The sequence below is a fragment of the Planococcus citri genome, chromosome 1, assembly GCF_950023065.1.
Source record: "Planococcus citri chromosome 1, ihPlaCitr1.1, whole genome shotgun sequence".
Classification (NCBI taxonomy): Eukaryota; Metazoa; Arthropoda; class Insecta; order Hemiptera; family Pseudococcidae; genus Planococcus; species Planococcus citri.
The window spans coordinates 53412652-53438739 of record NC_088677.1 but is presented as its reverse complement, the minus strand read 5'-3'; the positions used below and the strand labels follow the sequence as shown (position 1 = coordinate 53438739).

At 31.4% G+C, this 26088-nt stretch overlaps 5 protein-coding genes across 9 annotated transcripts in view; 4 read left to right on the top strand and 1 right to left on the bottom strand.

Moving 5' to 3' along the window:
• Positions 1–248: 248 nt before the first annotated feature.
• LOC135832727 (protein SPT2 homolog) lies at positions 249–3252 on the top strand. Its single transcript, XM_065346165.1, has 8 exons — positions 249–663; positions 790–933; positions 1010–1145; positions 1220–1377; positions 1455–2502; positions 2583–2700; positions 2767–2861; positions 2935–3252. Exons 1-8 carry the CDS (start codon positions 607–609, stop codon positions 3009–3011), a joined length of 1833 nt encoding a protein of 610 aa, XP_065202237.1. The 5' UTR covers positions 249–606; the 3' UTR covers positions 3012–3252.
• A 668-nt stretch (positions 3253–3920) lies between these two features.
• Positions 3921–4960, top strand: LOC135832735 (PXMP2/4 family protein 4-like). Its single transcript, XM_065346177.1, has 4 exons — positions 3921–4175; positions 4259–4390; positions 4506–4697; positions 4768–4960. Exons 1-3 carry the CDS (start codon positions 3921–3923, stop codon positions 4674–4676), a joined length of 558 nt encoding a protein of 185 aa, XP_065202249.1. The 3' UTR covers positions 4677–4697; positions 4768–4960.
• Positions 3985–11553, bottom strand: LOC135832723 (kinesin-like protein KIF12). Of its 4 annotated transcripts, none has more exons than XM_065346161.1 (18): positions 10944–11234; positions 10717–10843; positions 10468–10584; positions 9749–9856; positions 9601–9679; positions 9292–9513; positions 9075–9218; positions 8808–8949; positions 8638–8732; positions 8367–8511; positions 8168–8286; positions 7981–8085; positions 7773–7899; positions 7396–7624; positions 6645–6774; positions 6464–6531; positions 6283–6378; positions 3985–5532 (listed from the first exon to the last, which is right to left on the bottom strand). In XM_065346161.1, the coding sequence occupies exons 3-18, from the start codon at positions 10536–10538 to the stop codon at positions 5505–5507; spliced, it is 1908 nt and encodes a 635-aa protein (XP_065202233.1). In that variant the 5' UTR covers positions 10539–10584; positions 10717–10843; positions 10944–11234; the 3' UTR covers positions 3985–5504. The 4 variants fall into 4 exon arrangements, with proteins under 4 accessions (XP_065202233.1, XP_065202231.1, XP_065202230.1 ...); XM_065346159.1 differs by lacking the exons at positions 3985–5532; positions 10944–11234 and adding exons at positions 5637–6111; positions 11241–11553; XM_065346158.1 differs by lacking the exon at positions 3985–5532 and adding an exon at positions 5637–6111.
• A 1128-nt stretch (positions 11554–12681) lies between these two features.
• On the top strand, positions 12682–13630 carry spt4 (Transcription elongation factor subunit spt4). The gene is made up of 4 exons (XM_065346178.1): positions 12682–12959; positions 13047–13153; positions 13234–13289; positions 13367–13630. The coding sequence occupies exons 1-4, from the start codon at positions 12891–12893 to the stop codon at positions 13483–13485; spliced, it is 351 nt and encodes a 116-aa protein (XP_065202250.1). The 5' UTR covers positions 12682–12890; the 3' UTR covers positions 13486–13630.
• Positions 13631–13784: 154 nt separating this feature from the next.
• Positions 13785–26088, top strand: part of LOC135832724 (sodium-dependent serotonin transporter-like) — a 24937-nt gene continuing 12633 nt past the window's right edge. Inside the window, exons 1-3 of one of the 2 annotated variants that reach the window (XM_065346163.1) lie at positions 13785–15680; positions 18246–18509; positions 21745–21879. In XM_065346163.1, coding sequence (XP_065202235.1) covers positions 18263–18509; positions 21745–21879 — 382 coding nt within the window. In that variant the 5' untranslated portion in view covers positions 13785–15680; positions 18246–18262. Of the gene's footprint in view, positions 15681–18242; positions 18510–21744; positions 21880–26088 lie in introns of both variants that reach the window. The other variant, XM_065346162.1, reaches the window with a different exon arrangement.

The window sequence follows — 26088 nt, the reverse complement described above, 5'->3', positions numbered from 1 at the left end:
GATTATTTTTTCAACGATGGATAAATAAAATTATTCTAAATTAACTATTTGATATTATTTTAAGAAAATTATATCGTTTTAAATAGTTGAGTTGATGTTTTAACCGAGGTAAATGTAAAAAAAAATGAAAATAAAAGTTTTCAATATTCAAAAGCACTACAATATTTTTTTGTTTATGGCAACATTGGTTTCTCAAATCGGACCTCGCGTTGCAATCACCTTGACATTTTTTTGTGCACTCGCCAATTTCAAAACATTTTGCAAGTATGGGAGATAACACGTCAATGAAGAAAGAAAAGGAAAGTTCCAATTACTGAGTAAAATAACTATTAACTAATGTAAAATCATTTTGTCATAATCATTTTATTCGTCTATTCTTCTACTTTTGATATCAACTTTTTGATCAGTTCGAATTTCCTTTGGTATTTTCAATTATGTATGATTTTTCTTTTTTGAACTTTCTTCAACTTGTTTGAACAACTATGTATAAGTTACGCTTGAACTTCATCTATCTGTTGTACAAATAAATCTCGAATAAACTCCACGTTGTATAGAAATTTCAGTTTTGAAAGATTCCTGTTGTTATACTCTTTTAGTTGAAGAGAAATGGATTTCGGATCCTTGTTGTACAAGGCCCAGAAAAATGATCAAGATAACAAACAGGTACAGTTTGATTCTGTGTGTATGTTTGCTATTTTCATTAATCATATATGTATCGATAAACGAATACTGCGATCAATTTTTGTCACGTTACTGATTCAGTCTTAAAACATTTTTATTCATTTCCAGAGTGCAGGATATTATAGAACCACCTTCGCTCCCCCTAAAAAAGAGCGGAGGCAAAAGGAATTATCGGCAAACATTCAGAAATTTCTCGCTAAAAAAGAGGAGGAAGAAAAACAGAAACGTTTAGAGGCTGAAAGAAAAAAACAGGTAAAGTAATGTTTCACTGAATATGGCGAATGTTTCATTAAATATCAAAAATGATTATTCCATTTTTAATTTACAGGAACTGTTGGCGCTGAGGAACAAGGACAAAAAATCATTCAAAAGGGTCAAATCGATGTTAACTAAAACGAAATCGGCCAATAAGTCAGTTATAGAAGATGCAGTGGACAATGTCAACACAGCTGTAACAGCAAATGGTATTTTGTAAATTTTAGTAGATGTAAGAATAAGTTTTTGAGATGTGTATGTTGACACATGTAATTTTCTATAGGTCCTGCACAGCCAGACGAAGATGATTATGGATATGTTTCAAAAGATGCCGAGGATTTGTACAATAAATTGATAAATAAGTACAACAATATGCCACCAGAGGAGTCTAAATTCTCAAAATCTTCTAGTAAATGCTCAAAAGATGTACTATCTACCAAGGTAATTGCACATTCTGCGATTCGGTGTAGGCCGTTATCTGATGTTGAATTACATATTTTTCTTTACATGCGTTCTAGGACCGAGTGAAAGCTGCCTTGCTACGCGAAGAAGAAGAAAAATTTCTTCCAAAGAAAAGAAAAAGGAAATCTAAAAACGGTGAAGCTGAAGAGGAAGATAAATCTGACGATGAAAAGAAAGATGTTGAAAAAGAAGAGAAAAAAGAAGATACGAAAAATCCGAGCAAATTTAAAATACCTAAAAGAAATGTCCAACAACCTCCTCCGATAGATTTTCAATCTTTATTGAAATTGGCAGAGAAAAAGCAGCATGAACCAATTATGATTGAAAAAAAAGTCGAAGAAAAGCCTGAGAGGCCTATGACTGAGAAAGAAAAGCAAGAATACCTGCGAGAAAAAGAACGCAGATTACGTAAAGAGATGGGCATTAGTGAAAACTCTCATAAAACAAATGAATTATCCAAAGCGAAAACAATGAAATCGAAATCTGAAATGACTGTAAAAAATCAAAACGTTACTCCTTCATCAGCTCCTGTCGATAAACTGAAAAATGATAGAACTTCGGATCTTAAAAGAAGCCAGCCATCAACTAGTTCATCTCAAAAACCAATGAAAACTAGCCCAAGTCCAAAAAAAGTCAGAATCGAAGAGCCTAAACTTGAGACGTCGAAAGAAGAAAAATCACCTGCGAATACTGAGAAACCAGCTCTTGGTGTATTATCTGAAAGGCAAAAAATGTTATTAGCTCATAAACGAAATTCTGAATTGGAAACTAAAAAAATGGCGTTACTGGAAGCTCGACGAAAAGAAGCTAAACTGAATGGAACAAATCAATCCAAAGAGCCATTCAGAGAAAAATTATCAAATACTTCATCAAAAATTTCGAGAAGTGAATCGCCAGTGTCTAAGATATCAAAACCTATGGAGAGTCATTCTTCAAAAAATATTCCTTCAAAGCCATTGACGTCTAAAAAACCGATCTCTTCTAATATTCCAAGCCGGCAGTTTCCTCCGCCTGATGTTGTGAGACAATTTCCGCCTCCTGATGTAACTAGACGATTCCCGCCTTCAGATACCATGAGGAATAAACCTAAACCACCCATGAGACGTGAGTACCTGTACTTTATTTGTAAAAGTTTTGCTTTATCATTTCCATTACCTATATTGGTCTCATTTATTCTGTTACAGGAAAAGTTATCGAATCAGATGAGGAATACGATTCAGAAATGGATGATTTCATCGACGACTCTGAACAAACTGATGTTTCTTCATTCATAACAGAAATTTTTGGATACGATAGAAGAAAGTACGTGATACGTAATCGAATACGGTTATATAATATGAAATTCCGTACTAATAGATTTTTTTTCAGATATGCTGGCAGAGGTTATGAAGACGATGACGATGAATGTATGGAATCCAACTTTTCTCAGTTGCAAAAAGAAGAATACATTAGTACTAAACATGGTAAAACTATTGTTCGCTTTGCTCACAAAAGTCAATGAATTATCTGTATTTCAAATGTTTTGTCATTTTCCAGGTATTTTGGAAGATCTTGCAGATGTAAGACGAGAAAAAGCTGAAAAAATGAGAAAAAAAAAGCGCATAATGTATTAAAAATGTGATATGTACTAATAAGTTTGATTACCAATAATTTTTTAATGGTTCTACAGTTTTATCGATGTATTATTAAGAAGTTACGTTATTTTCTACTGCGAATTTTTATGTGGATAAATGATTTGTTTTGTTACGCTTTATTATTACTATGCAACGTAAAATATTAGTAAAGTAATTATTTTTGTTTGAAACAAAGTGGAATAAATATAATTTCGTTGAGTCCCTGAACGCACTACTACAATTTGTGATTTTTTTAATGCAACTTTCTTCAATTTGAGGATTCTGTACTCCGTTGAGATTCATATACATTTCAATTCGAAAATTCACTACTGTAGGAGACTCATGTTTTTTTCTCCTTCAATGGTAATTATTAAATCATTTAATGCACATATGTAATTCACATTTCTGATTTCACACGACAATTTATGCAAATTTGCTTCAAATGAATGGAAATATCGAGGCACAAGAAACAGGCTACATGAACTGCTTCCTTTTTGCCACCCCTCCCCCTTTTCTCAATCGTAAATTTGGTATTTGGTAAAAGCGAGTTCTCTATTGGTAGATTTGAATAGTGCGGGGTTATGTGCGGATCATATTACGTTACTGTTACTACACTCCTTTTTCCTTATCAGTAAATTTTGCTGAATGGACTGATAACTCGTTGTGTTGTGGTAGCGTTATGGAATAATTTTTACTTCATTATTCGTATAAATTGTAACAATTTACGCTAACAAATTATTTGTATTTTTTGCAAAAAATTGACCTTCAGTAATAATGTAATCAATACGACTTAAGTTGTGAAACTTACGTTTCTATCTGCCTATGATGTGAATCCATGCATGAAGAAATTCACCATCGGTCTCATATTCCTTCGTTTGATACGTAAAGTATAATACATATTATATTAAGATGACATATGCAATTAAATTATTTAGAAATTTAAAATCCAAACCTCTTTTAAGAGGTATGGTAATTTATTCGGTGACTTGGCCATGTAGTAGTTTAATACAACAAAGTTTCGATAAAGAAGCAAAGTATAGTTGGAGTCGAGCTCTAAAATTCAGTCTTTACGGTAGTTTATTTGTGGCACCTTCCTTGTACGGATGGATGAGATTCTCTTGCCTAATATGGCCCCAAAATACATTAAAATATGCTTTAATAAAAGTAAGTTGGTTTTTGAAAATTAAAATTACAATAATGGAGTATTATGAAGAGGTTTAATTGATTATTTTTATCCAAATGTACAGGGTTTTGTAGAGCAAGTTTCATACGGTCCTTTTGCGATGTGCTCATTCTTTTTCATAATGACTTTATTAGATAATGGAACCGTTGAAGATGGATTGAAAGAAATTTCGAATAAATTTGTCCCCACTTGGAAGGTAATTTGGATATTAATCCTCTCACAATTATATTTACGAATTTTTAGTTAAATTCTTAATCGAAGTACAAAATTTATTGTGTCTTAATTATACGAAAATGATAATCATTTTTCAGGTCGCTGTTTTTGTATGGCCTTTTGTACAGACAATAAACTATACTCTCATACCGGAGAAAAATCGTGTCCCATTCATTGGAGTTTGTAGTGTTGGCTGGACGATATTTCTGGCTTTTATGAAGTATCAAAATGAACATGCCATCGAAAACAAAAATCAATCGGCGAACTGAACATTCCAAACTGGTTTTTGGGTAACTAAACGTTTATATCATCCACGAGTACCTACTCTAGCAGTTATTTAATTCGATTCGAAATTTGTAGAATATTTCCAGGAGTAAAATATTGGATATGATCCAGGTCTGAACAGATGAGTTCTGCATTGTAAAACTTTCGGTTTTTGGAAAAAGAGAAAGATAGGTATTTTATTTATTAATTGAAAATTTCGATTGATAGTTACCTTCTTTTCTAGTTTAATTTTGTCTACTACCTATTTTAAAATAAAATTTGCATTCCATTTTCATGTCGTCATTCACTCAGCTATAATTGACCACCAGTTCATAAATCAAGTAGGTTTTTAATGCTGAATTAAAAATTAGGTCAGAAAAAAAATATTGGGTAAAAATTTTACAGGAATGTTGCTTCGGTAATGTAATTTGTAACTTTCTTTATGTTGATATGTACTGTTTAAAAAAAAAATATCTATGGTGAAAAGCTTCTATATGGCTTTTATTATCTAATTATCGTTGCAACGTATTTTTCTTTCAACATGGCCATCCCATAATTTTTCATTTTTATAGATTCTCTGAAAAACCCATCTTATTGAAATTTTTCACGTGATGTTACATTGCATTGGTCAAGTTATTAATTATTATACTACCGATATTATGTATAATCAATGCATCAAAATTTTACGTTTTGCTACCTAAATTAAATTTCTTCATGTTTACAGGAAAGCATAAATTTATCTTGTTTGCTTGAAAATTGAACTATGGAACCTCTTCTGGTTTAGTCTTGTAGCTGGTTCGTTGATCACATTTTCAACTGCGGCTCGTTCTTATTTAATTTGCTTTTAAACCACGGGTTTGACTTTGCAAAAAAAAAAAAATGTTTCATATTACTCGATTTAGTGAGCACCTACTTAATACTTCTGTGTTGACTACGTATCATCGTGAAATAATATACAAGTGCACTTGACAAAGAAATCGAGCTTTAATGATGATCATAATAACAAACGAATTGATAAGTATAACAATTGGTTGGTACGACAAATAATGAAAATGAGTGAATGCAAACGTTTGATTACCCGTTAATAATTTATACAAATAGGTACCTATGCTACATTTATGTACATTTTGAAATTGAAGTAAGAATCACAGATTAATAAACTACATTATTGGCGAAATTGAACTTCCAAAAGGATTTGGGAATTTTTTCACTACTAAGGATGGAAACGAATCATTTTGCTTTTTTCTGTGTCTTAACGACAAAGGCAAATTTCGTGGTGAATCGAAAGACTGTGATTTTTTAGAATGATCTGCTAAAGAGTGTCTATTAATCTCCGTATCGAGTAAATCATTTTCTATGCTAGCTCTTCGAGAAATATTGAACAGTGGACTTCCAAATACGTTGTAAAGTGTAATTAAATTCTTAGAATCCGTTTTTGAACTGTAATTTATACAAATTTTTATTAAGCTATGGATATTACGTTTATGTTGGGCTCGTGTTTGATTGTTTTGGTCGAAATGAATTCTGTGAGGTATGTTTTCTATGGTGGAATTATTTTGTCCATGTTGGATCTTTGAAATTGCTAAAAAAGTGGTATTGTAGGGCAGTTACCTCGTCATATATCTTTTGCTTGGCTCTGATTCATCATACAGTTTTTTGCCCGATGCACTTTTACGTGTTTTAATAGAGTCCATTAAATTTGAAATTCTGAAATCCAAACTAAAATTCAGTATATGCCTAATTTCTACCATTGTATTTTGGTGATATAGGTATATGAAGATGAAGAACTTACGCTTTGCCTATTTGTTTTTTATTCATTTCTTTTTGTATTGCGTCTGGAATTTCCTTTGTCGTGTATGTCTAAAAAAAAAAAATTTTAAAAAATGAAATTCCTAGCAAATACTGGATTTATGATTATGTTTTTTTTAAAATTAGTACTACTACATATATTATCATGACTATCATGAGCTTACCGTATCACTAGAATAACGTGAGCTTCCCGACGAGCTTTTTGTATTAGAATTGTTTTTTTGCATATCCAAATCATCCAAATTCAGCCCTGCTTCTGCTGAATGACTCGTTCGTGTCAGTAATATTGGAGACCTGTCAAAAAGTTACAAAAAATGTTACAAAAGTACTTGGTATAATTACTGTAGGTACGACCTTAGATTTATTATTTTGCCAATTGATTATTCGTCTACGTGTCTACGTGAAACAAACGATTACCTGACAGGCAGGTGGTAGGTAAAGGTACATCTACATACATATATGTATTAATCATTTTCACACGACAAATCTCTTACCTGTACATAAGATTTTTGATTTAATTCGTGCTCAGTTTTTTTTCTATGAAAAAAAATTTATCTAAAAACATATTTCGTAGAAAGTAGAAAAATCCTCGATTATAATTCAAAGTAGGTAGGTTTCGTTCAATCAAGATTTCATAGATATTATTTTGGTGATGCAAACGTGGTTTTTGAAACACGTGATAAGAACATGTGAGAAAGACATTGGAAGACAGCCATGAACAAAAAACATGACAAATCACAAGTAGGTAAATCCAAAGTACAGCTTTATTATACAGACAACACAGCAAACAAATCAGTACCTAGTTTATAAGATACTTATGAAGTAATGTATGTAAAATTAAGAACCAATCAATATGATGAACGATTCAGATAAGTAGATAGGTACCTACCTACATAACAAATATTATTCTCTTACATGTTATCTGATTCCACTTTCTTCAAAAGTCTTTCATTTTCCCTGCAAACGAGCTGATGATCACGCATTAATAAGTCTCTGGAATGGAATAGATCTGCGTTTTCTTTTCTCAGAGCTTCATTTTCAACTGCATAATGTTTTATCAAATCAACTAATTCAGAACTTTTCATTTGTGCTAATTTTTCTAGGTTAATTTGAGGTGGCGTTTTTAGACGTTCTGCTAGAGATCCTAAAACAATAATAAATTATTTGCGGTTTCATTAATCGTATTTTTATACCTACTATACTCATGATTCAACTTTGGTTCATCTCTAGTAGATAATTGCTGTTTGTGTATTTATGCGATTGTATATACATAACTATGTAGTCGTAGGTACCTGATTTCTTCTTCAATCCTTCGACGTATGACTTATTCAAATCTAACGCCATTCGCAACCGTTCATTCTCATTTTCTAAAGCTTCAACTTCACGTTTCAATGCCAGAATTAAAGTTTCCCTGGGATCCTGGAAATATTGTTAAGATATTACATCAGGCTATTCATTTACATATGAAAATCGTTTTATAGGATAAAAGTTGAATTTTACCATTACTACGATGGGTTTCGTTCTGATTTTTTTAGCACGAGCTGCGTATCTAAGCGTATTCATTGTTTCTGATAAATTCGATAAAGTTGGAGAAACACATGCTATCTGATGAATGAATTTTAAATTTGATAAAATTCACGACTTCATGACATTTTTTTTTATGAATGATTAGGTTAGCATGACTCACCATTAATGTTACTCCACTTCCCGCCAGACTATCAGCTAATAATTTTGTCAATTTACTGTCTCGATATGGAATATGGCCATTTCGTTTGCGAGGATCACTGAGTGAAGCTATGCAATATCCTTGAAAACCCCGTATTTGAGGTTAAAAACTCATCATCGATTTTTTTATTTCATCACAAGCAAAATTATTGAATTCTTACCTAGTACCATTAAACTTTTATTGATGTTGTTCGCTTCTTCTAAGGTTTTACCAGTGCTGTTTGTTTTTTTAGTCATTTCGCTTCCTGCTAAATCAACAAAATTTATTTTACCGTGCTTAGTGATGAAGACTTCAGAATCTGCCATCTAAAAACATCAAATAAAATTATTGCTTCATTTTCTGCTTATCTTTCTACATATGTAAGAGATTTAAAGCGAGTCTTTCATGATTCATGAAATAGCTGCATTCGTGATATTTTATTTAAAACTTGCCTGTTGTTCTGAAGTGATATGAACTGTCAATATGGTGTGACTTCTGCCTGAATAGCTATTCATATTGTGCTGACCAATCGAGCGATTTCGCATACCTAAACAATTCATGACAAACAATTTTGAAAAATGTGTTTAGATAGCATATTTTATAGAATAACAATGGTTTCTACCTTCTTCTAGAACTGCTTGGAGATCGTCTAATTCTTCGCAATCCACCGTAAACAAATTTTCAACAAAAAAACCTCTGGATTTTTTAGACCATCTCACTGAAAGTGGTTTTCTGGTGGTGCTAGGATTCAATAAATCTATCACCTAATGAAATTAAGAAAAATAAAAAAAATTAGTTTCAGTACCGATTTGAAGAATACGTTTCAAGAAGTCAACTTATTTATTGTAGGTAGAGGTAAGGTAAATATAGGTATGTAGTAAATACCCACCTTTTCGTTATAAATTTCTAAAAAAGATGCTTTCAATACAAAATGTACTTCTGCTTTCTCTTGTAACAATTGGAATAAGTGTAAAAAGGCACGAAATATCAAACCGTGTTGAGCAGAATATGGGTCAACTTTTTTCTTAAAAAACTGCAAAAGAAAATTTAAAAAATAATAAATTCGTGCTTCAAAATTTTTAAATTAGGCAGTCAAGTTTTAATACCAATCCTGGAGGTCCTGTCAATGTATGTGTTTTACCACTTCCAGTTTGACCGTAACAAAAACAAGTAGTGTTGTATCCCTCTAGAGCCATATTTATGAGTTTTTTGATTCCACAAAAATTGAAAACGTCGTTTTGCGTTGCACCAGGTTCGAAAACGACATTAAATGAAAATAATTTTGATTTAGGTCCGTTTCCACCTGTGTAAATGTTTAGTCCTTCTACCTAAAAGAAATTGTCCAGGAAATAGAGATTTTTTTTGGAAATACCTACTGAGTGTAATTTTTTAGTTATAGGTAGGTAGGTACTCACTAGTATTTGACCATTTCCAGGAAATGATATCACATTGGGATCGTTGGTTTTTATTTCTTTACCATTCAACGGTCTTACTCTGTAAACATTGTAGGTATAAATTTACAAATATCTTCAATAGAGAAAAATTGAGGGGAAAAGTCACTACCTAACAACAACGTTAATTCCACCTTCTTCTGTTTCTTCTGTAGATTTAGGTAAACTATTGGAAGAACCGAAATGATCTAATTTTTCTAAAGACCGTGAAAAGATTGAGCTAGAATCATAGAAAAACGCAGACTTAATTTTACTGCAGCCAGTTGGAAAATTAAAATTTGATGTAGTTAGTCGTAAACTTCTTCCCATCCCCTCTTCACTTCATCATGACACTCCTCGTTGGCATTGCGTTTTAAGGCGAAACACTTATGCAATTTTATTAACGTCATAAACATTTACAGCGGTAGAACTTGTAATCGAAGGCGACACGTGGTTAACAATTCGCGTAGGTACTTAAACCTGATTCTTTTAGGAAAAGTACTTGCGTATTTCCCAATTTAACCTATAAATCTTCTAAATAAACGAATGAATATAGGTAGTGTTAAACTTGGGTCGTCCGAAAATCAGTGGGTACGTTTTAAATTATGCACCGAAGCATAGGCGCCTATTCTCAAATCAAAAATTCAACAGTCACGAAAAACTGTAAAAAGCATCACGTGTTCGCTGTCCGACTTCGATTTGAAACTTTGAAATAATTTTACCGACATTGACCCGTGATCAGCTATGCCAACAAAAGGGTAGCCTCGGTAGGTAGGTAAGGTACCTTACTTAGAAAGACAACAATCTTAATGGAATAAGCACAGTAATAGGCACTACATATAAATTACTCACTCGTTACTTCCACCCGCAGAAGAAATTGGTGCGATGGTTTTGGCTTGTTTATTGGAATATTTATTCGCCATAATATGTTCAAAATCATGTTACCTAAGTTTTCGTGAATTTCAATCACTGAAAAAAATTTGATTAATTAACAAATAAACCATCAAGCTAAAACCACTGACTATATTGCGTAACGATTTTGATTGCAAAATTGAATTTGAAAAATGATTGCGATTATTTGCAGATTATTTAGCATTATACCTGAACTACATCGCAGATATATTTAGATGTTTCATCATATTAATGGCACGTGGACAACAATGCTCAATTTCTATTACTTTAATTGCTGATTGAAGTGAAAATCAATAGAATAGGTATTGATTTAAACCTGTAGCGAATGATTAGGTTTTTTTAAAACAATAAATGAATTATTTTTAAAAATTCTACACAATATGAGAGTTGCAGTAAAATGTACATTATATACTCACATAACTACGTACGTCATTATTATAAACAGATCAGCGCAGAGATTATGTAAGTATCAATTTTTTACGCGGTTTTTTTTTTAAAAAAAAGAAAAACACTTTGTAATATTTTTTCCCCCTATGTTTTACATTAAAAGATACCAAACATGACAATTGTTTAAAGTATGGTTTCTAAATCACATTTACCCCGAAAATAATTCAAATTCTGTCAAACGCTAGAGAAAAGCACATTCAAAGAAAATCATCATGCAATAAAAAAGTAGGTAAATAAATGAAATAATTCGAAAAAATCTCACTCACTGTAAGTGTATTTCTCCTACGCACTATTTTAATGAAAAAATCAAATTTTACGCGACACATTGAAAAAAGAATCATAGCAACACTTGGGTCCGATTACATTACACTCGTCAAAATATGCATTAACATTAGTAACATGTTAAAATCCTCCACGAGGGATTAAAATACCCTCGATACTCCCTCCAACGGGAAAAATCGAACTTACCTAGTGGCCTCCATAACTGTTTTTGTTTGACAGCAGCTGTCAATGTCATCAATCACTGAATTTTTAATGAGCTCGAATCTATTATTCAAAGCTATTTATTAGTGGCAATTCAAGGAACTTTTGTAATGGAACGTTTCTTTGTGCATTTGTACATTTCACGAGTTATTTTGGTTTATGGTGTGCTTGTATTAAACAATTGAAAATTTTTTTATCATGGGCGATATACTTAGACGTATGCACTTTCAAAGAAAATACTTGAAATATAGGTCTGTCTATTCTTGTTCTTATTTGCGTTTTTTCGTGAATTTTCAGTCGGATTTCCACAGATTTATCAACCATTTCAGCTTATACGTCGATTACTTGAGGGATAGCTGGTGGAGATCATACAATCATCTGTTTTACCTACCTACCTACACTTGTGTACATTAGGTTGGATAGTTCAGATTTGTTCGTTATTTCATCAATGATTGATTCTCAATAGTTCTTTTTAGAATCAACGCTGGAATCTAATATTTTTATTTAGTTATCTGATTTAAATTCCAATAGAATAGAGATAGATTAGAATTTATCGAAAATCCAAATAGGTATTGTTCAATTCCACTACATACAAAGGTATTCTACATCTCGTATAACTATAAGTAACGGTTAATGGTGCACGGTGCATCGCTTGAATTAATATAATTTTCTAAAAATAATTTTGAAACCTTTTGAAACTTCAATCAAAATTAAATTAATGACGAATTATTCTCAGTCTCACAATGGTCTCACACTGACAAAATGAAATCATTGTTAAGGGAATTGGACAATATTAGTACCTAGGTTATTATTTTCAAATAGGTAAATGTACATAATTATTATGTACATTGTACGTATGTAATATTATGTAGGTATGCGTTTGCGTTGTTCATTTTACTTCACCTACAACTACAATTACTACAAAATGAAAATATTATCTAATTATTCTTTGTGTACTTAAGTAAAATAAGACTTTGGTTTGAATTGCATCAATTTTTTTACATGAAAAAAACAATAAAAAGTACTTGATATTTCTTTTTTATCCGCCTGCAATAGACACGTTATTCTACTTAAATGACACTAGGTACATTTTTTTATTTTTTGCTAATGAAAGTTTTTACTGCTCTCTTTAGGCGAGAAAATAAACCATTCCTCAACACACTCAACACAGAAACACCTGGCTTTAGCACGGTTTCTATGTACTTCACTTGTTTATTTTTTTGGAAAATATATGATGAAATGAATGAAGATTCTAATCATTCTGATCTGAAAATTTTGAATAATTTCGATTTTGGTTTTTCGAGAAATAAGAGTTACAAGAGCATTCATTTGCATTATTAATCGTATTAAGTAACGTATTGACATTGACCAATCTTGTAGTCAATAATAAATCGATTGCGTGTTTTCGGTGATTAATTTGTACTTGGTTCAAAATGTCCGTGGAAATAATCCCGAAAGAGCTACGTACTGCTCGTGCATGTTTGGTATGTTCGCTGATTAAGGTAAGAATTGATTGAAGCACTATATTTATGAGTATTCTTCACGTTCGATGTATTCATTTTCATCTTATTTACTCATTTCTTTCACAGTCTTTCGAACAATTTGAATTTGATGGCTGCGATAATTGTGACGAATTTCTGCGTATGAAAAACAATCGGGAGAATATCTACGACTGTACCAGCTCTAAATTTGAAGGGTGAGTATGCTACATGCTACGATATGAAATAGAACTACGTATACTCGAGTTGATGACTAAATTAAATTTCAATTTTGTAGCATGATTGCATTAATGAGTCCAAAAGACAGTTGGGTTGCTAAATGGCAGAGAACGGGTAATTCACACTCTCGGTGTTTATTTTTATTTGAGAATTCGATAGAATTTACTTAACACAGTTACTTTGTATTTTAGATCGATTTACGAAAGGAATTTACGCCATTTCTGTAGCTGGTCGTTTACCAAATAGCGTTATTCGTGAAATGAAAAGTAGAGGAATAGTGTATCGTTCACGTGACATGACCAACAGATAAACATTGAAGCTGTGGTTAATTGGGATACTGATGAATTATTTTCCGATCATATAAGTATAAATATTTTGAACTGTTTAAATTTAAGATGTAATATTGTTTATATAATGTTTTCAACGAGGATTAAAAATATCCATTTATTGTTATACTCGTTTGATATTTTCATTTCTCAAATCTTATTCGTATCCTCGTATCGCGTCGAAATGCTTACTTTAGCCTCTAGCTTGTAACATTTCATTTACTTCTCAATTTTGTATTGAATTATGAACTTCAAAGATACGAGTGTAAACTGACTATGTAGGTATTTCATTAACAAAGCATTTATTCATTTCATCATTATAATGCACGTGCGCGTAAGTGAGTAATACGTTTAACTAATGATTAAAGGCAAGCTTAAAGGAAGAAGTTTCAGATGTCATGCTTATCTTCGACACTTATGCCTTTGTTTATGTCAAACAACAGGATTGCATGGAAAATGCTCTTTGTTATTGTTTGTCTGGCCTCGTTTTTGAATTTTCTCGATAATGGACAGTGGTCGTTGTTACTGTTTTCTTTAACAAGTAAACTCACACGGTGCTTAAAAATGTATGTAAGTATTACGTACAAATTTTAATTTTTTACAAAAGCTAGAATTTTATAAATATCATCTTTAGGATTACCGCATGATAAGCTGGGCAGCTTATTATTAGTAAAAATGATTAGGCTCGTGAAAATTTCAAATAGACAGGTAGGTATTTGATACCTAGCTAGATATATTGAGTGGATTGGGTATACTGGCACATAATGTTAAAATATTTATATTGATCTGACTAAGATATCGAATTCGGTTGCGGCCAAAAGGGAACAGATTATACTTTTCTGCTTCATTAATTTTGTTAATTTTCTACAGAGCGATGATTAGAAATAACATAGGAAAAGATTGATGGTCTTATATTGTATAGGTAGGTAAATCTACAATAAATGAAAATTATGTGTAAAAAAAAAGGGAAAGTGCCATGTGTGCACAATCAAACCAAAATCATAAAACTTAATTTTTGAAAAAAAAGCTCACAAAATTAGTTAAATTTTTCACATTTTAATTTTTTTTTATGTTTATTAGATGAAACTTAATCAATTAAATTAAGCTCTGCCGATTTTAAATTGTTGTGTTTTTCTGGAGGGGAAAGGAGTTGGAAAGTTGAAGATAACGATAAACTGCTTTGAAAATTTTTTTGTATGATCGAATTTTCCTCAAAAAAAATGTTGGGGTAAGGCCACTTTCGGATCACTAAAATAGATCAAATATACTTAATCGAAACCGAAAACGTATGCATCTAGAATATAAGTAAGGTAGCATGTACCTACCCACTCAATAATGCCTACTTATACATACCTATGTTTTAATTTGATTTGAAACAAAGATTAGGTACATCCTCAAATCAAAACAACAGGCACTTTCATACTTTCAGTTTCGATAAACACTACTAAAAATTCAATTTATTATTTAAAAGGGCTGAGGTTCTCAACTTCACTCACACTGCACTTCGCATTTACTGGAAGTTTTATTTCACGTGTTAACAAAGCTCAATTTTACATCAAAACTTGATGCGTGCTTTAAGAAAATAAACGAAAAGAACTAAAAGTAGGTACCTAAGAAAAAAGTTGAAGAAACCGATATGAAATATTTATGATTCTAAAACAATCATTCGCGCCAAAAAATAAATTACATATTAAAATTAAAAAATTTTCACTCTAAAGGAGGGATTTAAAGTGACTTGGCGATGGTAGTCGAAAACTTCCGAGAAGGCGGGACGACGTACGTCCTTATAGCTTGCTTCTGCGACTTCTTTGGAGATACGCACACAAAAACTCACCCCCGTCTTATATTAACACATACAAATGAATGTACATGGATATAGGAAAATATACGAGTATATGTGTTTTGAAAGGTGCAATTTCTTGGATTTTCCTCGTGATCGAGTATTTCAGCTCGAATTGTTTCACGAGCTGATAATGTATCACCCTATCGTTCAAACGTAATTTTTTATTAAATAAATAATATAATTGATAAACGGGGTTGATTTTTATATTTTACGCGGTGTAAGATGATTGTACGCGCGGCAAAAAAACTCACCATGTGCATAGAAACGGTGTAAACTATCGATGATTAATTAATCGTGGTTTTTGATTTGTTGCCAGTCTCGTCGATTAAATCACAGGTAATTTTCTTGTTTTTTTATACGCATCGTAGTTCATAGACCTTTGAGCGTGTATTTTTTTTCATATTTTGTTTATTACCTATGTTGCACGTAATATCAAAACTTTTGAATTTGATCTCTCGTAATTTTTTGGTCATTTTTTTCAAGTTTTTCAAAACATGAAATCTTGATTTAATTGAAGAATTAATCTATAGAGTTGAGCATTATTTTTCACTTTATAAAATTAATTGATACCTATTCCAAGTGAATTGTTATGTTATATCCTTTCCATTATGATCACCATACCTTGAAAAGGTAAAGAATTTTAGGATTTGATTGATATTTTGAGTATACCTTTCATTAGCAAAGGTTTTCTTACTTTTTTATTTTTTTAAATTAAATTCAAATCAAGTATCTATGAGGCGTCTACGTAATAAGAAAACTTAATGCAATGGAAAATTAACGTTTTAGTTTCCGGTAATGGAATAATGTCTCAATTAATTTTCCAATAATTTTGATAGGAATTGGGATAAACGCTATATTTCTGACGTTCAAAAGCACCTAAAAAGACTTGGTGGTATAAGGATACGAAATCTTTAAAATTTAGATTATATAGGTAGATGTTTTTTCTTTTTAATTACCTAATGGTTTTGGAAAGTAGAGCTCAAATTAATAAGGAAGGGAGATCCAAAAAATCTACACGATTTTTTTACTCCGAGTGAATTGTGTTTCGATTCATTTCTTTAAAAAATAACAAAATTAGAAAAAAAAAGTCGAATATGAGCCAATTGCAAATTTCCTTTCCCCTCCAAAAATACCATGATAAATAATCTGTGGATCATACAAAGTACAATAGTCCTACCTACTTTTTTGTACTTTTTTTACAAGTTTTTGGTTGGTAATATTTTTTTAGCAATTAAAGAATTGACATTTTGAAAAATTTGGAAGGCGGAAATGAACGCGAATGCTTCTTTGTGACCTTTCTAATGTACATTTCTCAATTTTCGACTGATTGACATATTAGAAAAATTCAGACAGAGTAGGTTTTGAATTTTTAGAATAGGTATGTTCTTTCAGTTGCTCTGTCATCGATTTCGTCCATTTTTTTTTACTAAAGCGTGGAAATTCATAAATAGCTCACATAAAAATTCGTTTGCTTAGTTAGATTTGATTTTTAGAAAATAGTCTAAAAATTACGTTGATAATTAGGTAAAAATAAATTAAATGACTAGTCATCGCCTCAAAACCAGAATTTTTGAAGGCTCTAATATTTCATTAAAAAAAACACATAGGTAGGTAAGTCAATGAAATACCGAAAAATATGACGCTGCAGTTATAACTGTGGAAATCTTCTATTTTGGTCATATTCTAGAAGTACCTATTTTTGCCTAATTTGTACACGAGTTTTAAAAAAGTATAAGTGTTTGTTTTTTACAGCTGAATTTTTCCAACAAAAAAATCTGAAAATTCTCATAGTTTCTTTAATATTATAGCCCACAAATCGAATTTAATTTTTTATGTTTTTTTTTTTTTTGCTAGCAGAATCAGTATAGGTAGGTAGGTAGTAGGTACTCAAAAATTAATTCCTTGAAAATTTTCAAAAATCTTCTCTTCTTTTTCAGTATGCTAAGATCCCAAGAAGGCCCTTAGGCAAAAGTTCATCTATGCATAACGCTTTTTTATGCTCCTCTACCTATAGATTCGAAGCGTGGCAAAAGTTTGTCAGGATGCTCTGTAATTAAATTTCGTAATGATCACATCAAAATGGAGACCTCATCACAGATGTAGATAGCTAGGTACCCATCAACGTACAAATTCATTTTTGTACGAATGTTTGCTTTAATTATTCCGATTAGGTGTTATTTATCTACTTATACATGAGATGAACTTAAACCAACGAGCCAAAACTATATTTGAAATCGATTCATTTAGCCGTGAAATCACATTTCAGAAACTTTATAGAAATCAAATTCAGTCTGTTGACGCGCACCTATCTCACTTATGCGCCTATATTATTCGACTTAAATAGTTAATATTCTAATCTATTTTAATAGATAGGTATTCTACTTTAGCAATATTGAAATTCCGACTGGAAAATTTTTCATCCAAGAAGGCTACCTACCTACCTATATGAATTTGAAAAATACATCTAGCTATTTCATTATTCCGAATCGTTCATATTGTTCATAGAGCAAGCTAAATTAGACATATCAAAAAAACCTTCATTATTTTTCAAAGTAAGTAATAAGATAGTTTTGTTTAAAATTAAACGCGTTTCCTGCTCGTGTTTTTTTTTCTTCTTGTAAAAGTCTATTCTGTCGCCAAAAAGAGAGAACATAAAAGACAGGTTTTATGGTCCAACATTAAAAAATATTCTTTTTTTTTTTATAAACGACGCAAAAAGAACGAGTTAATATAATAAAAAACAACGCTGCAATGAAAGTCAAATTTCATTTGGTGATTTCCACTTCTCAGAAACAAATTCAAACGAATTAAAATTTTTCCGAAACTCGATTTAGAAATTACGTAGGTACCTATAGCTTAGCATAGGCCTAATGTTAATCTAAATTAAATTATAATTAGCAGAAAAACAAAGACCAATTATGTCGGACGAAGGTATAGAGAGTGAAATTGAAAAAGGCGCAGCAACATCGGAACTGGAAGAAGATGTTTGTAATGAGATGATGGTAATCGTAACGACAAAAAGATCCAGTAATACTTCGGACGATGAAGAAATACCCAGAGAAACGTGGTCGAAAAAAGTGGAATTTCTTCTAGCCGTCATAGGATTTGCTGTAGATTTAGGAAATGTTTGGAGATTTCCTTATATTTGTTACCAAAATGGAGGTGGTGAGTATATTCCATTTAATACATCGTCAAAAGCTTACAAACTAGGCTTTTATTAGTCTGTATATACCTATAGGTACGTTTCTTCGTAAGAATATAAAACATTTTCGTATATGTATAACGATGATGTATTCAGGAATTCGTTAAATCTACCTAACTACATACATGCGTCTTTTAACGGATGAATTAAAACATTAAAGATCATAGAAGCTTACCCAGGTAGATAGATAGGTACCTATCTAGGTTATGAAGTATATTCTTTAGCAATGTGGATATATTTGCTGAAATATTTTTACACTTCTAACAGATCTTTTAATTACTAACTACAATTTTAATTTTACATTTCATTTTTTGTGATTCTTAATCAATGTTTTTTATTCCATTTCATTCTATCTTTAATCTGCATCGCAAAGTCTCTAACTCAGATGCTACCTACTTTATTTGCATTTATTCGAGACTTCGATTGTTGGTGTTTATCAACTTTTAGTACAAGTATTGTTTCTTTGCTTGCAAAAAAACAAAAAAACTTATTGCAGAGTAAAGATGGTGATTTTTAATATTTCACTTCAGTGAAGTTGTGTCGATGTCGCATTGTTGCGCTGACTTTTCCAAAACTTTTTAAAATTTGCCATATCAAATTCTAAACATGTGTGAGGCTTATTTAATTGTACGCAGATGATTGTTCAATAATAAGTGAATCGAAAAAAATATGATCATGATACAAATAAAAATACACAAATATTAATAAAAACACTTCAACTAGCAATTTCTCAGTTTCTTTAATATAAATTTAAAACAAACATGAAAATTGAAAAAAAAAAAAGGTTATTGTGAAACCGTCGTAAAAAACAAAACAAAGCAGGTATTAGTTTTGATTATAAAATATTTACTCGTACCTTACGTAAAAAAATTCGTGAACAAGAAAGGCCGAAAAATCAAGCATTTTCGATGTTCATTTGGAAGGATTTGAATACCTGCGAGAAGAAAAAGAAGTGACAAGAAGTTAGTATGATAAAATAAAACGAAGGAGAAATAAAAAGGATTGAAAGTAGGACCGAATATAGTGAAAATGTCGTAGACTGGCGACTTGTTGCTTTTAACGCGGGTCACCCTTTTAAAAACTTGAGCTAAACATTTTCGAGATTAGGCTAATGAATAGCCTTCGTGTATATACAAAGACCTAATAAGAGGCCATTTGTCGTTGCTCTTCGTCGTAGTTGTAATACGCTTAGTAGTTTCCAATGTAAGTTACATATATTTTATAATAACAAAATAACAACAACAATTGCGATAACGCATTATCAAGACAGTCTACCAGAAGTTGTACTCTGCTCGGTGCGGCTTTGTTATTGTTGTCACGAAAATGATGATACGCGAACGAAATCAAATTTCCCATCAAATCGTGCCCTTGTTGTAGTACCAATGGCAGTGGCAATGGCAATACCGCACCTTTTAATACGACAATAGCTATTTTATATATTGTTTCCTTTGCTTAGCTTGCTGCTGTTTTATTCAAAGCTTCGAAACGAGATTTTTAATTTGTTAATCTCACGCGAGTTTGAGAATAAATATTTGTTCGGTTTTCTTTCCTGAATTATTTACTAGATTGGCGATTTTTTATTTTCAAAATTCGATTAACGTAGATGGAAAATGAAACCCTTATGCGCATGTAAATTTAAAATATTAGTTGGGTAGGTACGTACTACGTAGGTACTTACCTATCTGATTAATTTTTAAATTTTTATAAAATTGAACCGGGATTATAAAGTAAACCTTACCTAAGTAAAATTCTCAGAAGTTGAAATATATTTGTATGTACGAACTACGAAGTTTCATACCTGCGTTAAATTTTTGATGCTATCTAGGCCTAAAATTTTGAAATGTGCTTTCCCCTCGCTTTTGAGCAAACTTAATGAGTAGCTTAATTATATGAGTAATTAAACTTTTAGCATAAATCCATACCCAAAAATGATAAAATTTTGAGAAAAATGTCGAAAGTTCCAGTTCGTAAAAAATATACTCTGGAATTTCTCGGCTGTAATATTCATTAGAGCAATAAATTGATACAGGATTACAATAATAGAAGATGCAACAGGCACAGTGTACAAAATTTTCACTATTCAAGTGTAACAGCTGGTTTGAAAAAATTTATAACTTCAAACACTGAACCTACTTAATTTTTTTAACAGAAATTTATTAAAATTCATATTGAACTTTCATAAGAATCAACATTTAAAATGTGATCTGATAATTGTGGTATTTCTAGTTTTTGAAAAATGTTACGAATAAGGCTCAAATAAAATTACAGAATCTATCATCGGATTAATGCCTTTGTCTATTCAAATTTAGGTTTTTTCAACAAATAATTTCGGAGAAAGAAGAAATTCTGCCTGGTATATCAGTCATTATTTTATCGCCAGGAATGCGTCATTTTAAATCGTTTTTTTGGATTTTCATAGAAATATCCTTAATCAATTTGAAAATAAAACAAAAGTATTTATACATGTTATGTACTTTTTAAAATTAAATTAGTGTTCGTGCAAAAAAAAGCTGATCGAAGCTCACATTCAATCTTGTCCCATTCGGTAATCATTTGAAAATTACAGTTTTACAAAAAAATTCAACTTGGAATTTTTAAAATTCTCAAAGCATGATTTTCAATATTCTTTCAATAAACTTCAAAATTATGTAGAATGATTCACTTCAACTTCAATCGATTTTATTTGAATAAGGTTCTGAAGTTGGGTATTTGTAGAAAGTCGACCTTCTCCGAAAAGTTTTAACCATGAGTTGAGTTGGAGGGGAGAGATGAAGGATGAGCGAGATGATCAGAAGAAGGAAGTCGCACACAGGCTCTCAAATGTCACCACAGAAGTACATTTGCATCTTCTTTGCAAGATAAGATCTGTGAGAACTTAATTGGTAACTACATAATTGATATTTACGGTAAACTGGTTAGGCAATTTATTTGACGTATTTTTCCAAAATGAATCGTATTCACAGCAAATTGACCTGTCAAATTCAATTTTATTGACTTCCCGAGCACTCTGTTAGAATAACTATGGCTAGATATATGCTCATTTTTCATTATTGAATGCAAGCGAACTTGTCACCCATCCACTCTTCTTACCTATAAGAATGTGCCAATTTTTTTAAAACCTATTGCATAGTGTATGCACATCACTGCTAGAATACTGAAAACGGTTCAAACTGAGATCATAATCATTTTTCGTTTCAGGGGCTTTTTTAATACCATGGTCTCTGATGTTCCTGTTCGGTGGATTACCTTTATTTTATATGGAATTAGCTTTAGGACAGTTTCATAGGTGTGGGTGTTTAACGTTATGGAAGCATATTTGTCCAGCATTAAAGGGTAAGTCATAGTCTGAAAATTATTTATACTTACCTACGTACTTTAAATACTTGTTTTTCTGTAGATTTAATTGTAGGTATTCACATTTAGCTAATCACAAACATACCTATAAGTAGATGTTCGTCTTTTAAAAAATCATTACACTTCATCGAATGTGAAATTAATCCCTCGTTCGTTTTGCATTTCCTCGTGAAAAATTCCTCTCATTGATGCAGTGTTTCAATAATGAAACAACAAAAAAAGTAGGAAGTACATATTATATTGAGCAGTTCGCATCAAAGAAACTATTAATCTGGCAAGTGGTTTCAGCTCATGAATGAATACTTTAACATACCTACCAACAAATAAAGATCTCCAGAAAACTCCTAACGTACAATATGGGCTTATTGAAATATCTTTTTTATCTCATTTGTCAATACTTGTTTTTATTCTTTTTAAAGAACACGTAAAATTCGGACTTTCATTTTTTTTACATCTCATAGAATGAAATATGTAGGTACTGTATCAGACGCTATAGATTGTGGACACCTGTATAATATGCTCAGTTTTTGAAATCGTTTCGTAAACTGTGGCTCTTTTTTAAGTATCTTAAACATAATATCCCTTTTCCGAGTATCTTGAAATGTAGGTAGCTCCTACAACAACCCTAACCTTAAAACTAAATCTATCACGAGCTTTCAAGTTCATAATGAACCATTTCTATATTCTTTTGCCACCTTGGGTATAAGTAGGCATGCCCAAAACCGAATCTTGTAGAATGCAAATGTGGTTTACTACAGAACTCGATATTTGTAAACTAGAAATTATTTTATTTCGGTTATTTCGTCTAAAGGAAGGTTCGCGGTTTTACGTTTTGGGTTCGCGGTTCGAAAAGCAAATAATCTAGTTAAATGTTCCGCGATATGAATTCGGAATCAAGATGAAACACGAAAGGCGATAACAGATTTTACTACGATATTTAATAATGTAATTTTAAACGGTTAATCTGCCTTCAATAGTATTCTTAATTTTACTTCTCGCTCAATATACGTACGCTCCTATTTCACGAGAAGAAATAATATAAAATTAATTTTAATTTCTAGACTTTCCTCCGAATAAGTAAGAATATCAAATGTTAACCTAATTGATTTCTGTTTTCAATATTGTACTCCTCGACGTTATTAATTATGTTTGCCAAGTTTGTCGCCTTGTTCAACACGACTTCAGTTGATGTTTTCTTTCGTAAAAGATACTATACCTACATTTGTATATTCATCAGCCTATAGTATATCTAATGCACCTTTTCAAAACACGAATTAAAAACTGTTTTTAAAATGTTTTTTGATTGACGCGTGTGAAATATAGGTAAAATTTTTTATGGTTTTAAAATCTGTAATTTTTTGCCTAGAAAAAAAATCGCCTACAGTTCGTTATTTTATAAGAAAAAAATTAATTACTTCGATAGGTATTTTTAATCGAGATGAAAAATTTGGTCGTTTTTATTAGTTAAATCACACTTGCGAAAAGACTATACAAACGTAGATAGATATTTTTTTTCTTCATTTTTTGCTGCGATGCATTTCAAAAGTTATTGTTAAAGAATACAATGATTGAGTCAATTGAACACGATCTTCGACAAATAGAAAGGTTTTTTTTTTCTATTTTATTAAAGATTTTCTACGTGTCATGTTACGTTGATTTTTCAGAATTTTTTTTTTTACACTTTAGTTATCTCGCTATCAGTTTTTTTGTTCGTCTTTGAAAGAATTCATCGGGTTAAGTTAATTAATTTCATATTATGAACATATTTGTCACCGATTTCGTCGATTAAATTTTTATACATAGTATTGTCGACTTTTGAATTAGGTACCTACCTACCTCTATAGTAAGTGTAAAATAAAAATGACAGTGTACTGCATTTTAAACTACATTAAAATGAGTTCCGAGAAAATGCCATCTTTGTTTGCATATTATGCTCGCTGTCCTTTTAATTAATTAAAATTTAATACATATAATAGCGCTCAATGTAAACGTTGGCGAGTATTCTAAAATTGGAAATGGTTTGGAAATGGAGCGGTTTTTTTTCTGGTTTTATCGTGTACGGTTATAGGGGAGGTGTATTGTCAAAGCCCTGAAAAACCTTTTTTAATTAAATTATTCGTGCTTCGACGAAACCACTTGATTATTTTATCTACCTTACAATCTAATTATTTTATGTATCATGTTTTACACAACAAGATTGTATTCTTAATATTTTAAAAGCATTTAGCATTCTTATATAGTATACAGGGTGTGTCAGTCGCCGTACACCGCCTTAAACTCGTATCTGACGAGGTAGCAACCCGAAGAACGCCAGTGTTGGTGCGTTTGACGATTCTTAGATGTTAACAGGCGGTGTAATTCAATATCGGATGCTATTTTGTTTTCTTAATTCCCTCTTTTTCTCAACTTACTTATAAGACCTAGTACAAAAAATGCAAGAAATCAGGTTATAGCCTATTAGAGTTGTATAAAATTGAAAACTTCCTGCTTCCAACGAACACCTCATCTCGGTCCCTACTTGAGCAAAATCAACTCATATAAGGGTAAGGGCACCAATTATGGACCAGTCCGCAATATGGACCAGCGCCTGTTCTCGTCGTTAATAAGCACAATCTGCCAGGAAAAAATGTTTTACGATGTATTTTTCATCAAAAAAATGAACGAGATAAAAATTACAACTGTAAGGTCAAAACTCGCTGAGAAATTGACAAAAAAACTGTTTTGAGACACTGAAAAAATTTTTAGTATGTTTTTCAACATTAATTAAAACATATAATTATGTGGTGTAATTTTCTAAATGTTATTGATGTTTGTAATATCAAAAAAGGACGTTGTTTCTGCTGGAGTGATCAGCTTTTGCTAAAAATGAAGGTATGAACAGACATTTTTGGTGCAGATAAATATGATGTTTTGAATAGTAAAAATATGTTAATTTGAAATTCTTTAGGTGGTCCATATTAGGCGTCCAAAATTTTAAACTGTCATTTTTACACTCATCATTCAAAAATTTTTACAAAATATTCAAAATTAACCTGCACAGTGCACTGCTTAGAATACGTTTTTTTGTTAATTTCTACAAATAAATATGACGTTTTGAAAAATGTGAAAGTACGTTTATTTTAAAATTTTATATGTGGTCCATATTAAGCGTCCAAAATTTCGAATCGTCATTTTTGACACTCGTCGCCCAACAATAAAAAAAACATAAATGTACTTAAAGTTGACCTTCGCCCCTGAAGTTTTGTACAGCGTTAGTGGAAGGATGGAACTTCATTTTAAGCCTTTGTGGAGGTTTCTACCCCCTATAGTTTTCAAGTGGCAATCCTTCAAAAAAAAGTGGTCCATATTTGGTGCATCTACCCTTACGTACTCGTAGTATATTAATTCATCTCCCACCCTCTCAACACGTGGGTTAGAATAGCTCTTGAAAAAAATTGCATTTTTTGCTCCTTTGCCCCAAAATGATCTTTAAAAATTTTAGGATGAATTCAAGTCATGTCGGGAAGCCTCTTTTCGACTTTTCCTCAAGATGTCGAAAAATTACGAATAGGTACCTATACAAAAAAAATTGCGTGTGTTTTCTTTCTAATTCCTGAATTTGACCCATTTTTCTTCAAACAATCTTATGCCAATTTTTTCTAGGTATATGTAGATAATTTGTCCAAGTTTTAAGGATCCAAGCTATATAAATATAAATAAATTGAAGACGTCATAACAAAAAGGGGTATATATGACACATATGTTCTTTTTGAGACGAATCCATATTGTTATTCTTCAGACCTTCCTCTATCATATGAGACCACCCCCACTTCACAAAGTCGAAAAACCAGTGAGATATCGCCATTTTAAAACTGCGAAGTCGATTAAAAATTTACTTTTTCAGAGATAATGGGTTACTCATGGTCGATTTTGTGTTATCAACCATTATTTACCTGGTTTAAATCCAAAAATTTGCTCAAAAACATTTTTAAATCAAAAAAAAATTGCCCAATTTTTCGCTTCAAAAAGGACATATGTACTATAATTCGAAATGTTTGAGCGCTTACCGCTGACACACAGTTTCCTCCAGACTGATGGTGCATAGCATTTCATATAGTTAGATAGTAGGAAAATAAGACAGAATCGTCACCATGTTCAAATATATGCACATTTCTAAACTTCATAAGCACTCAAACTTTCAAACAGTTT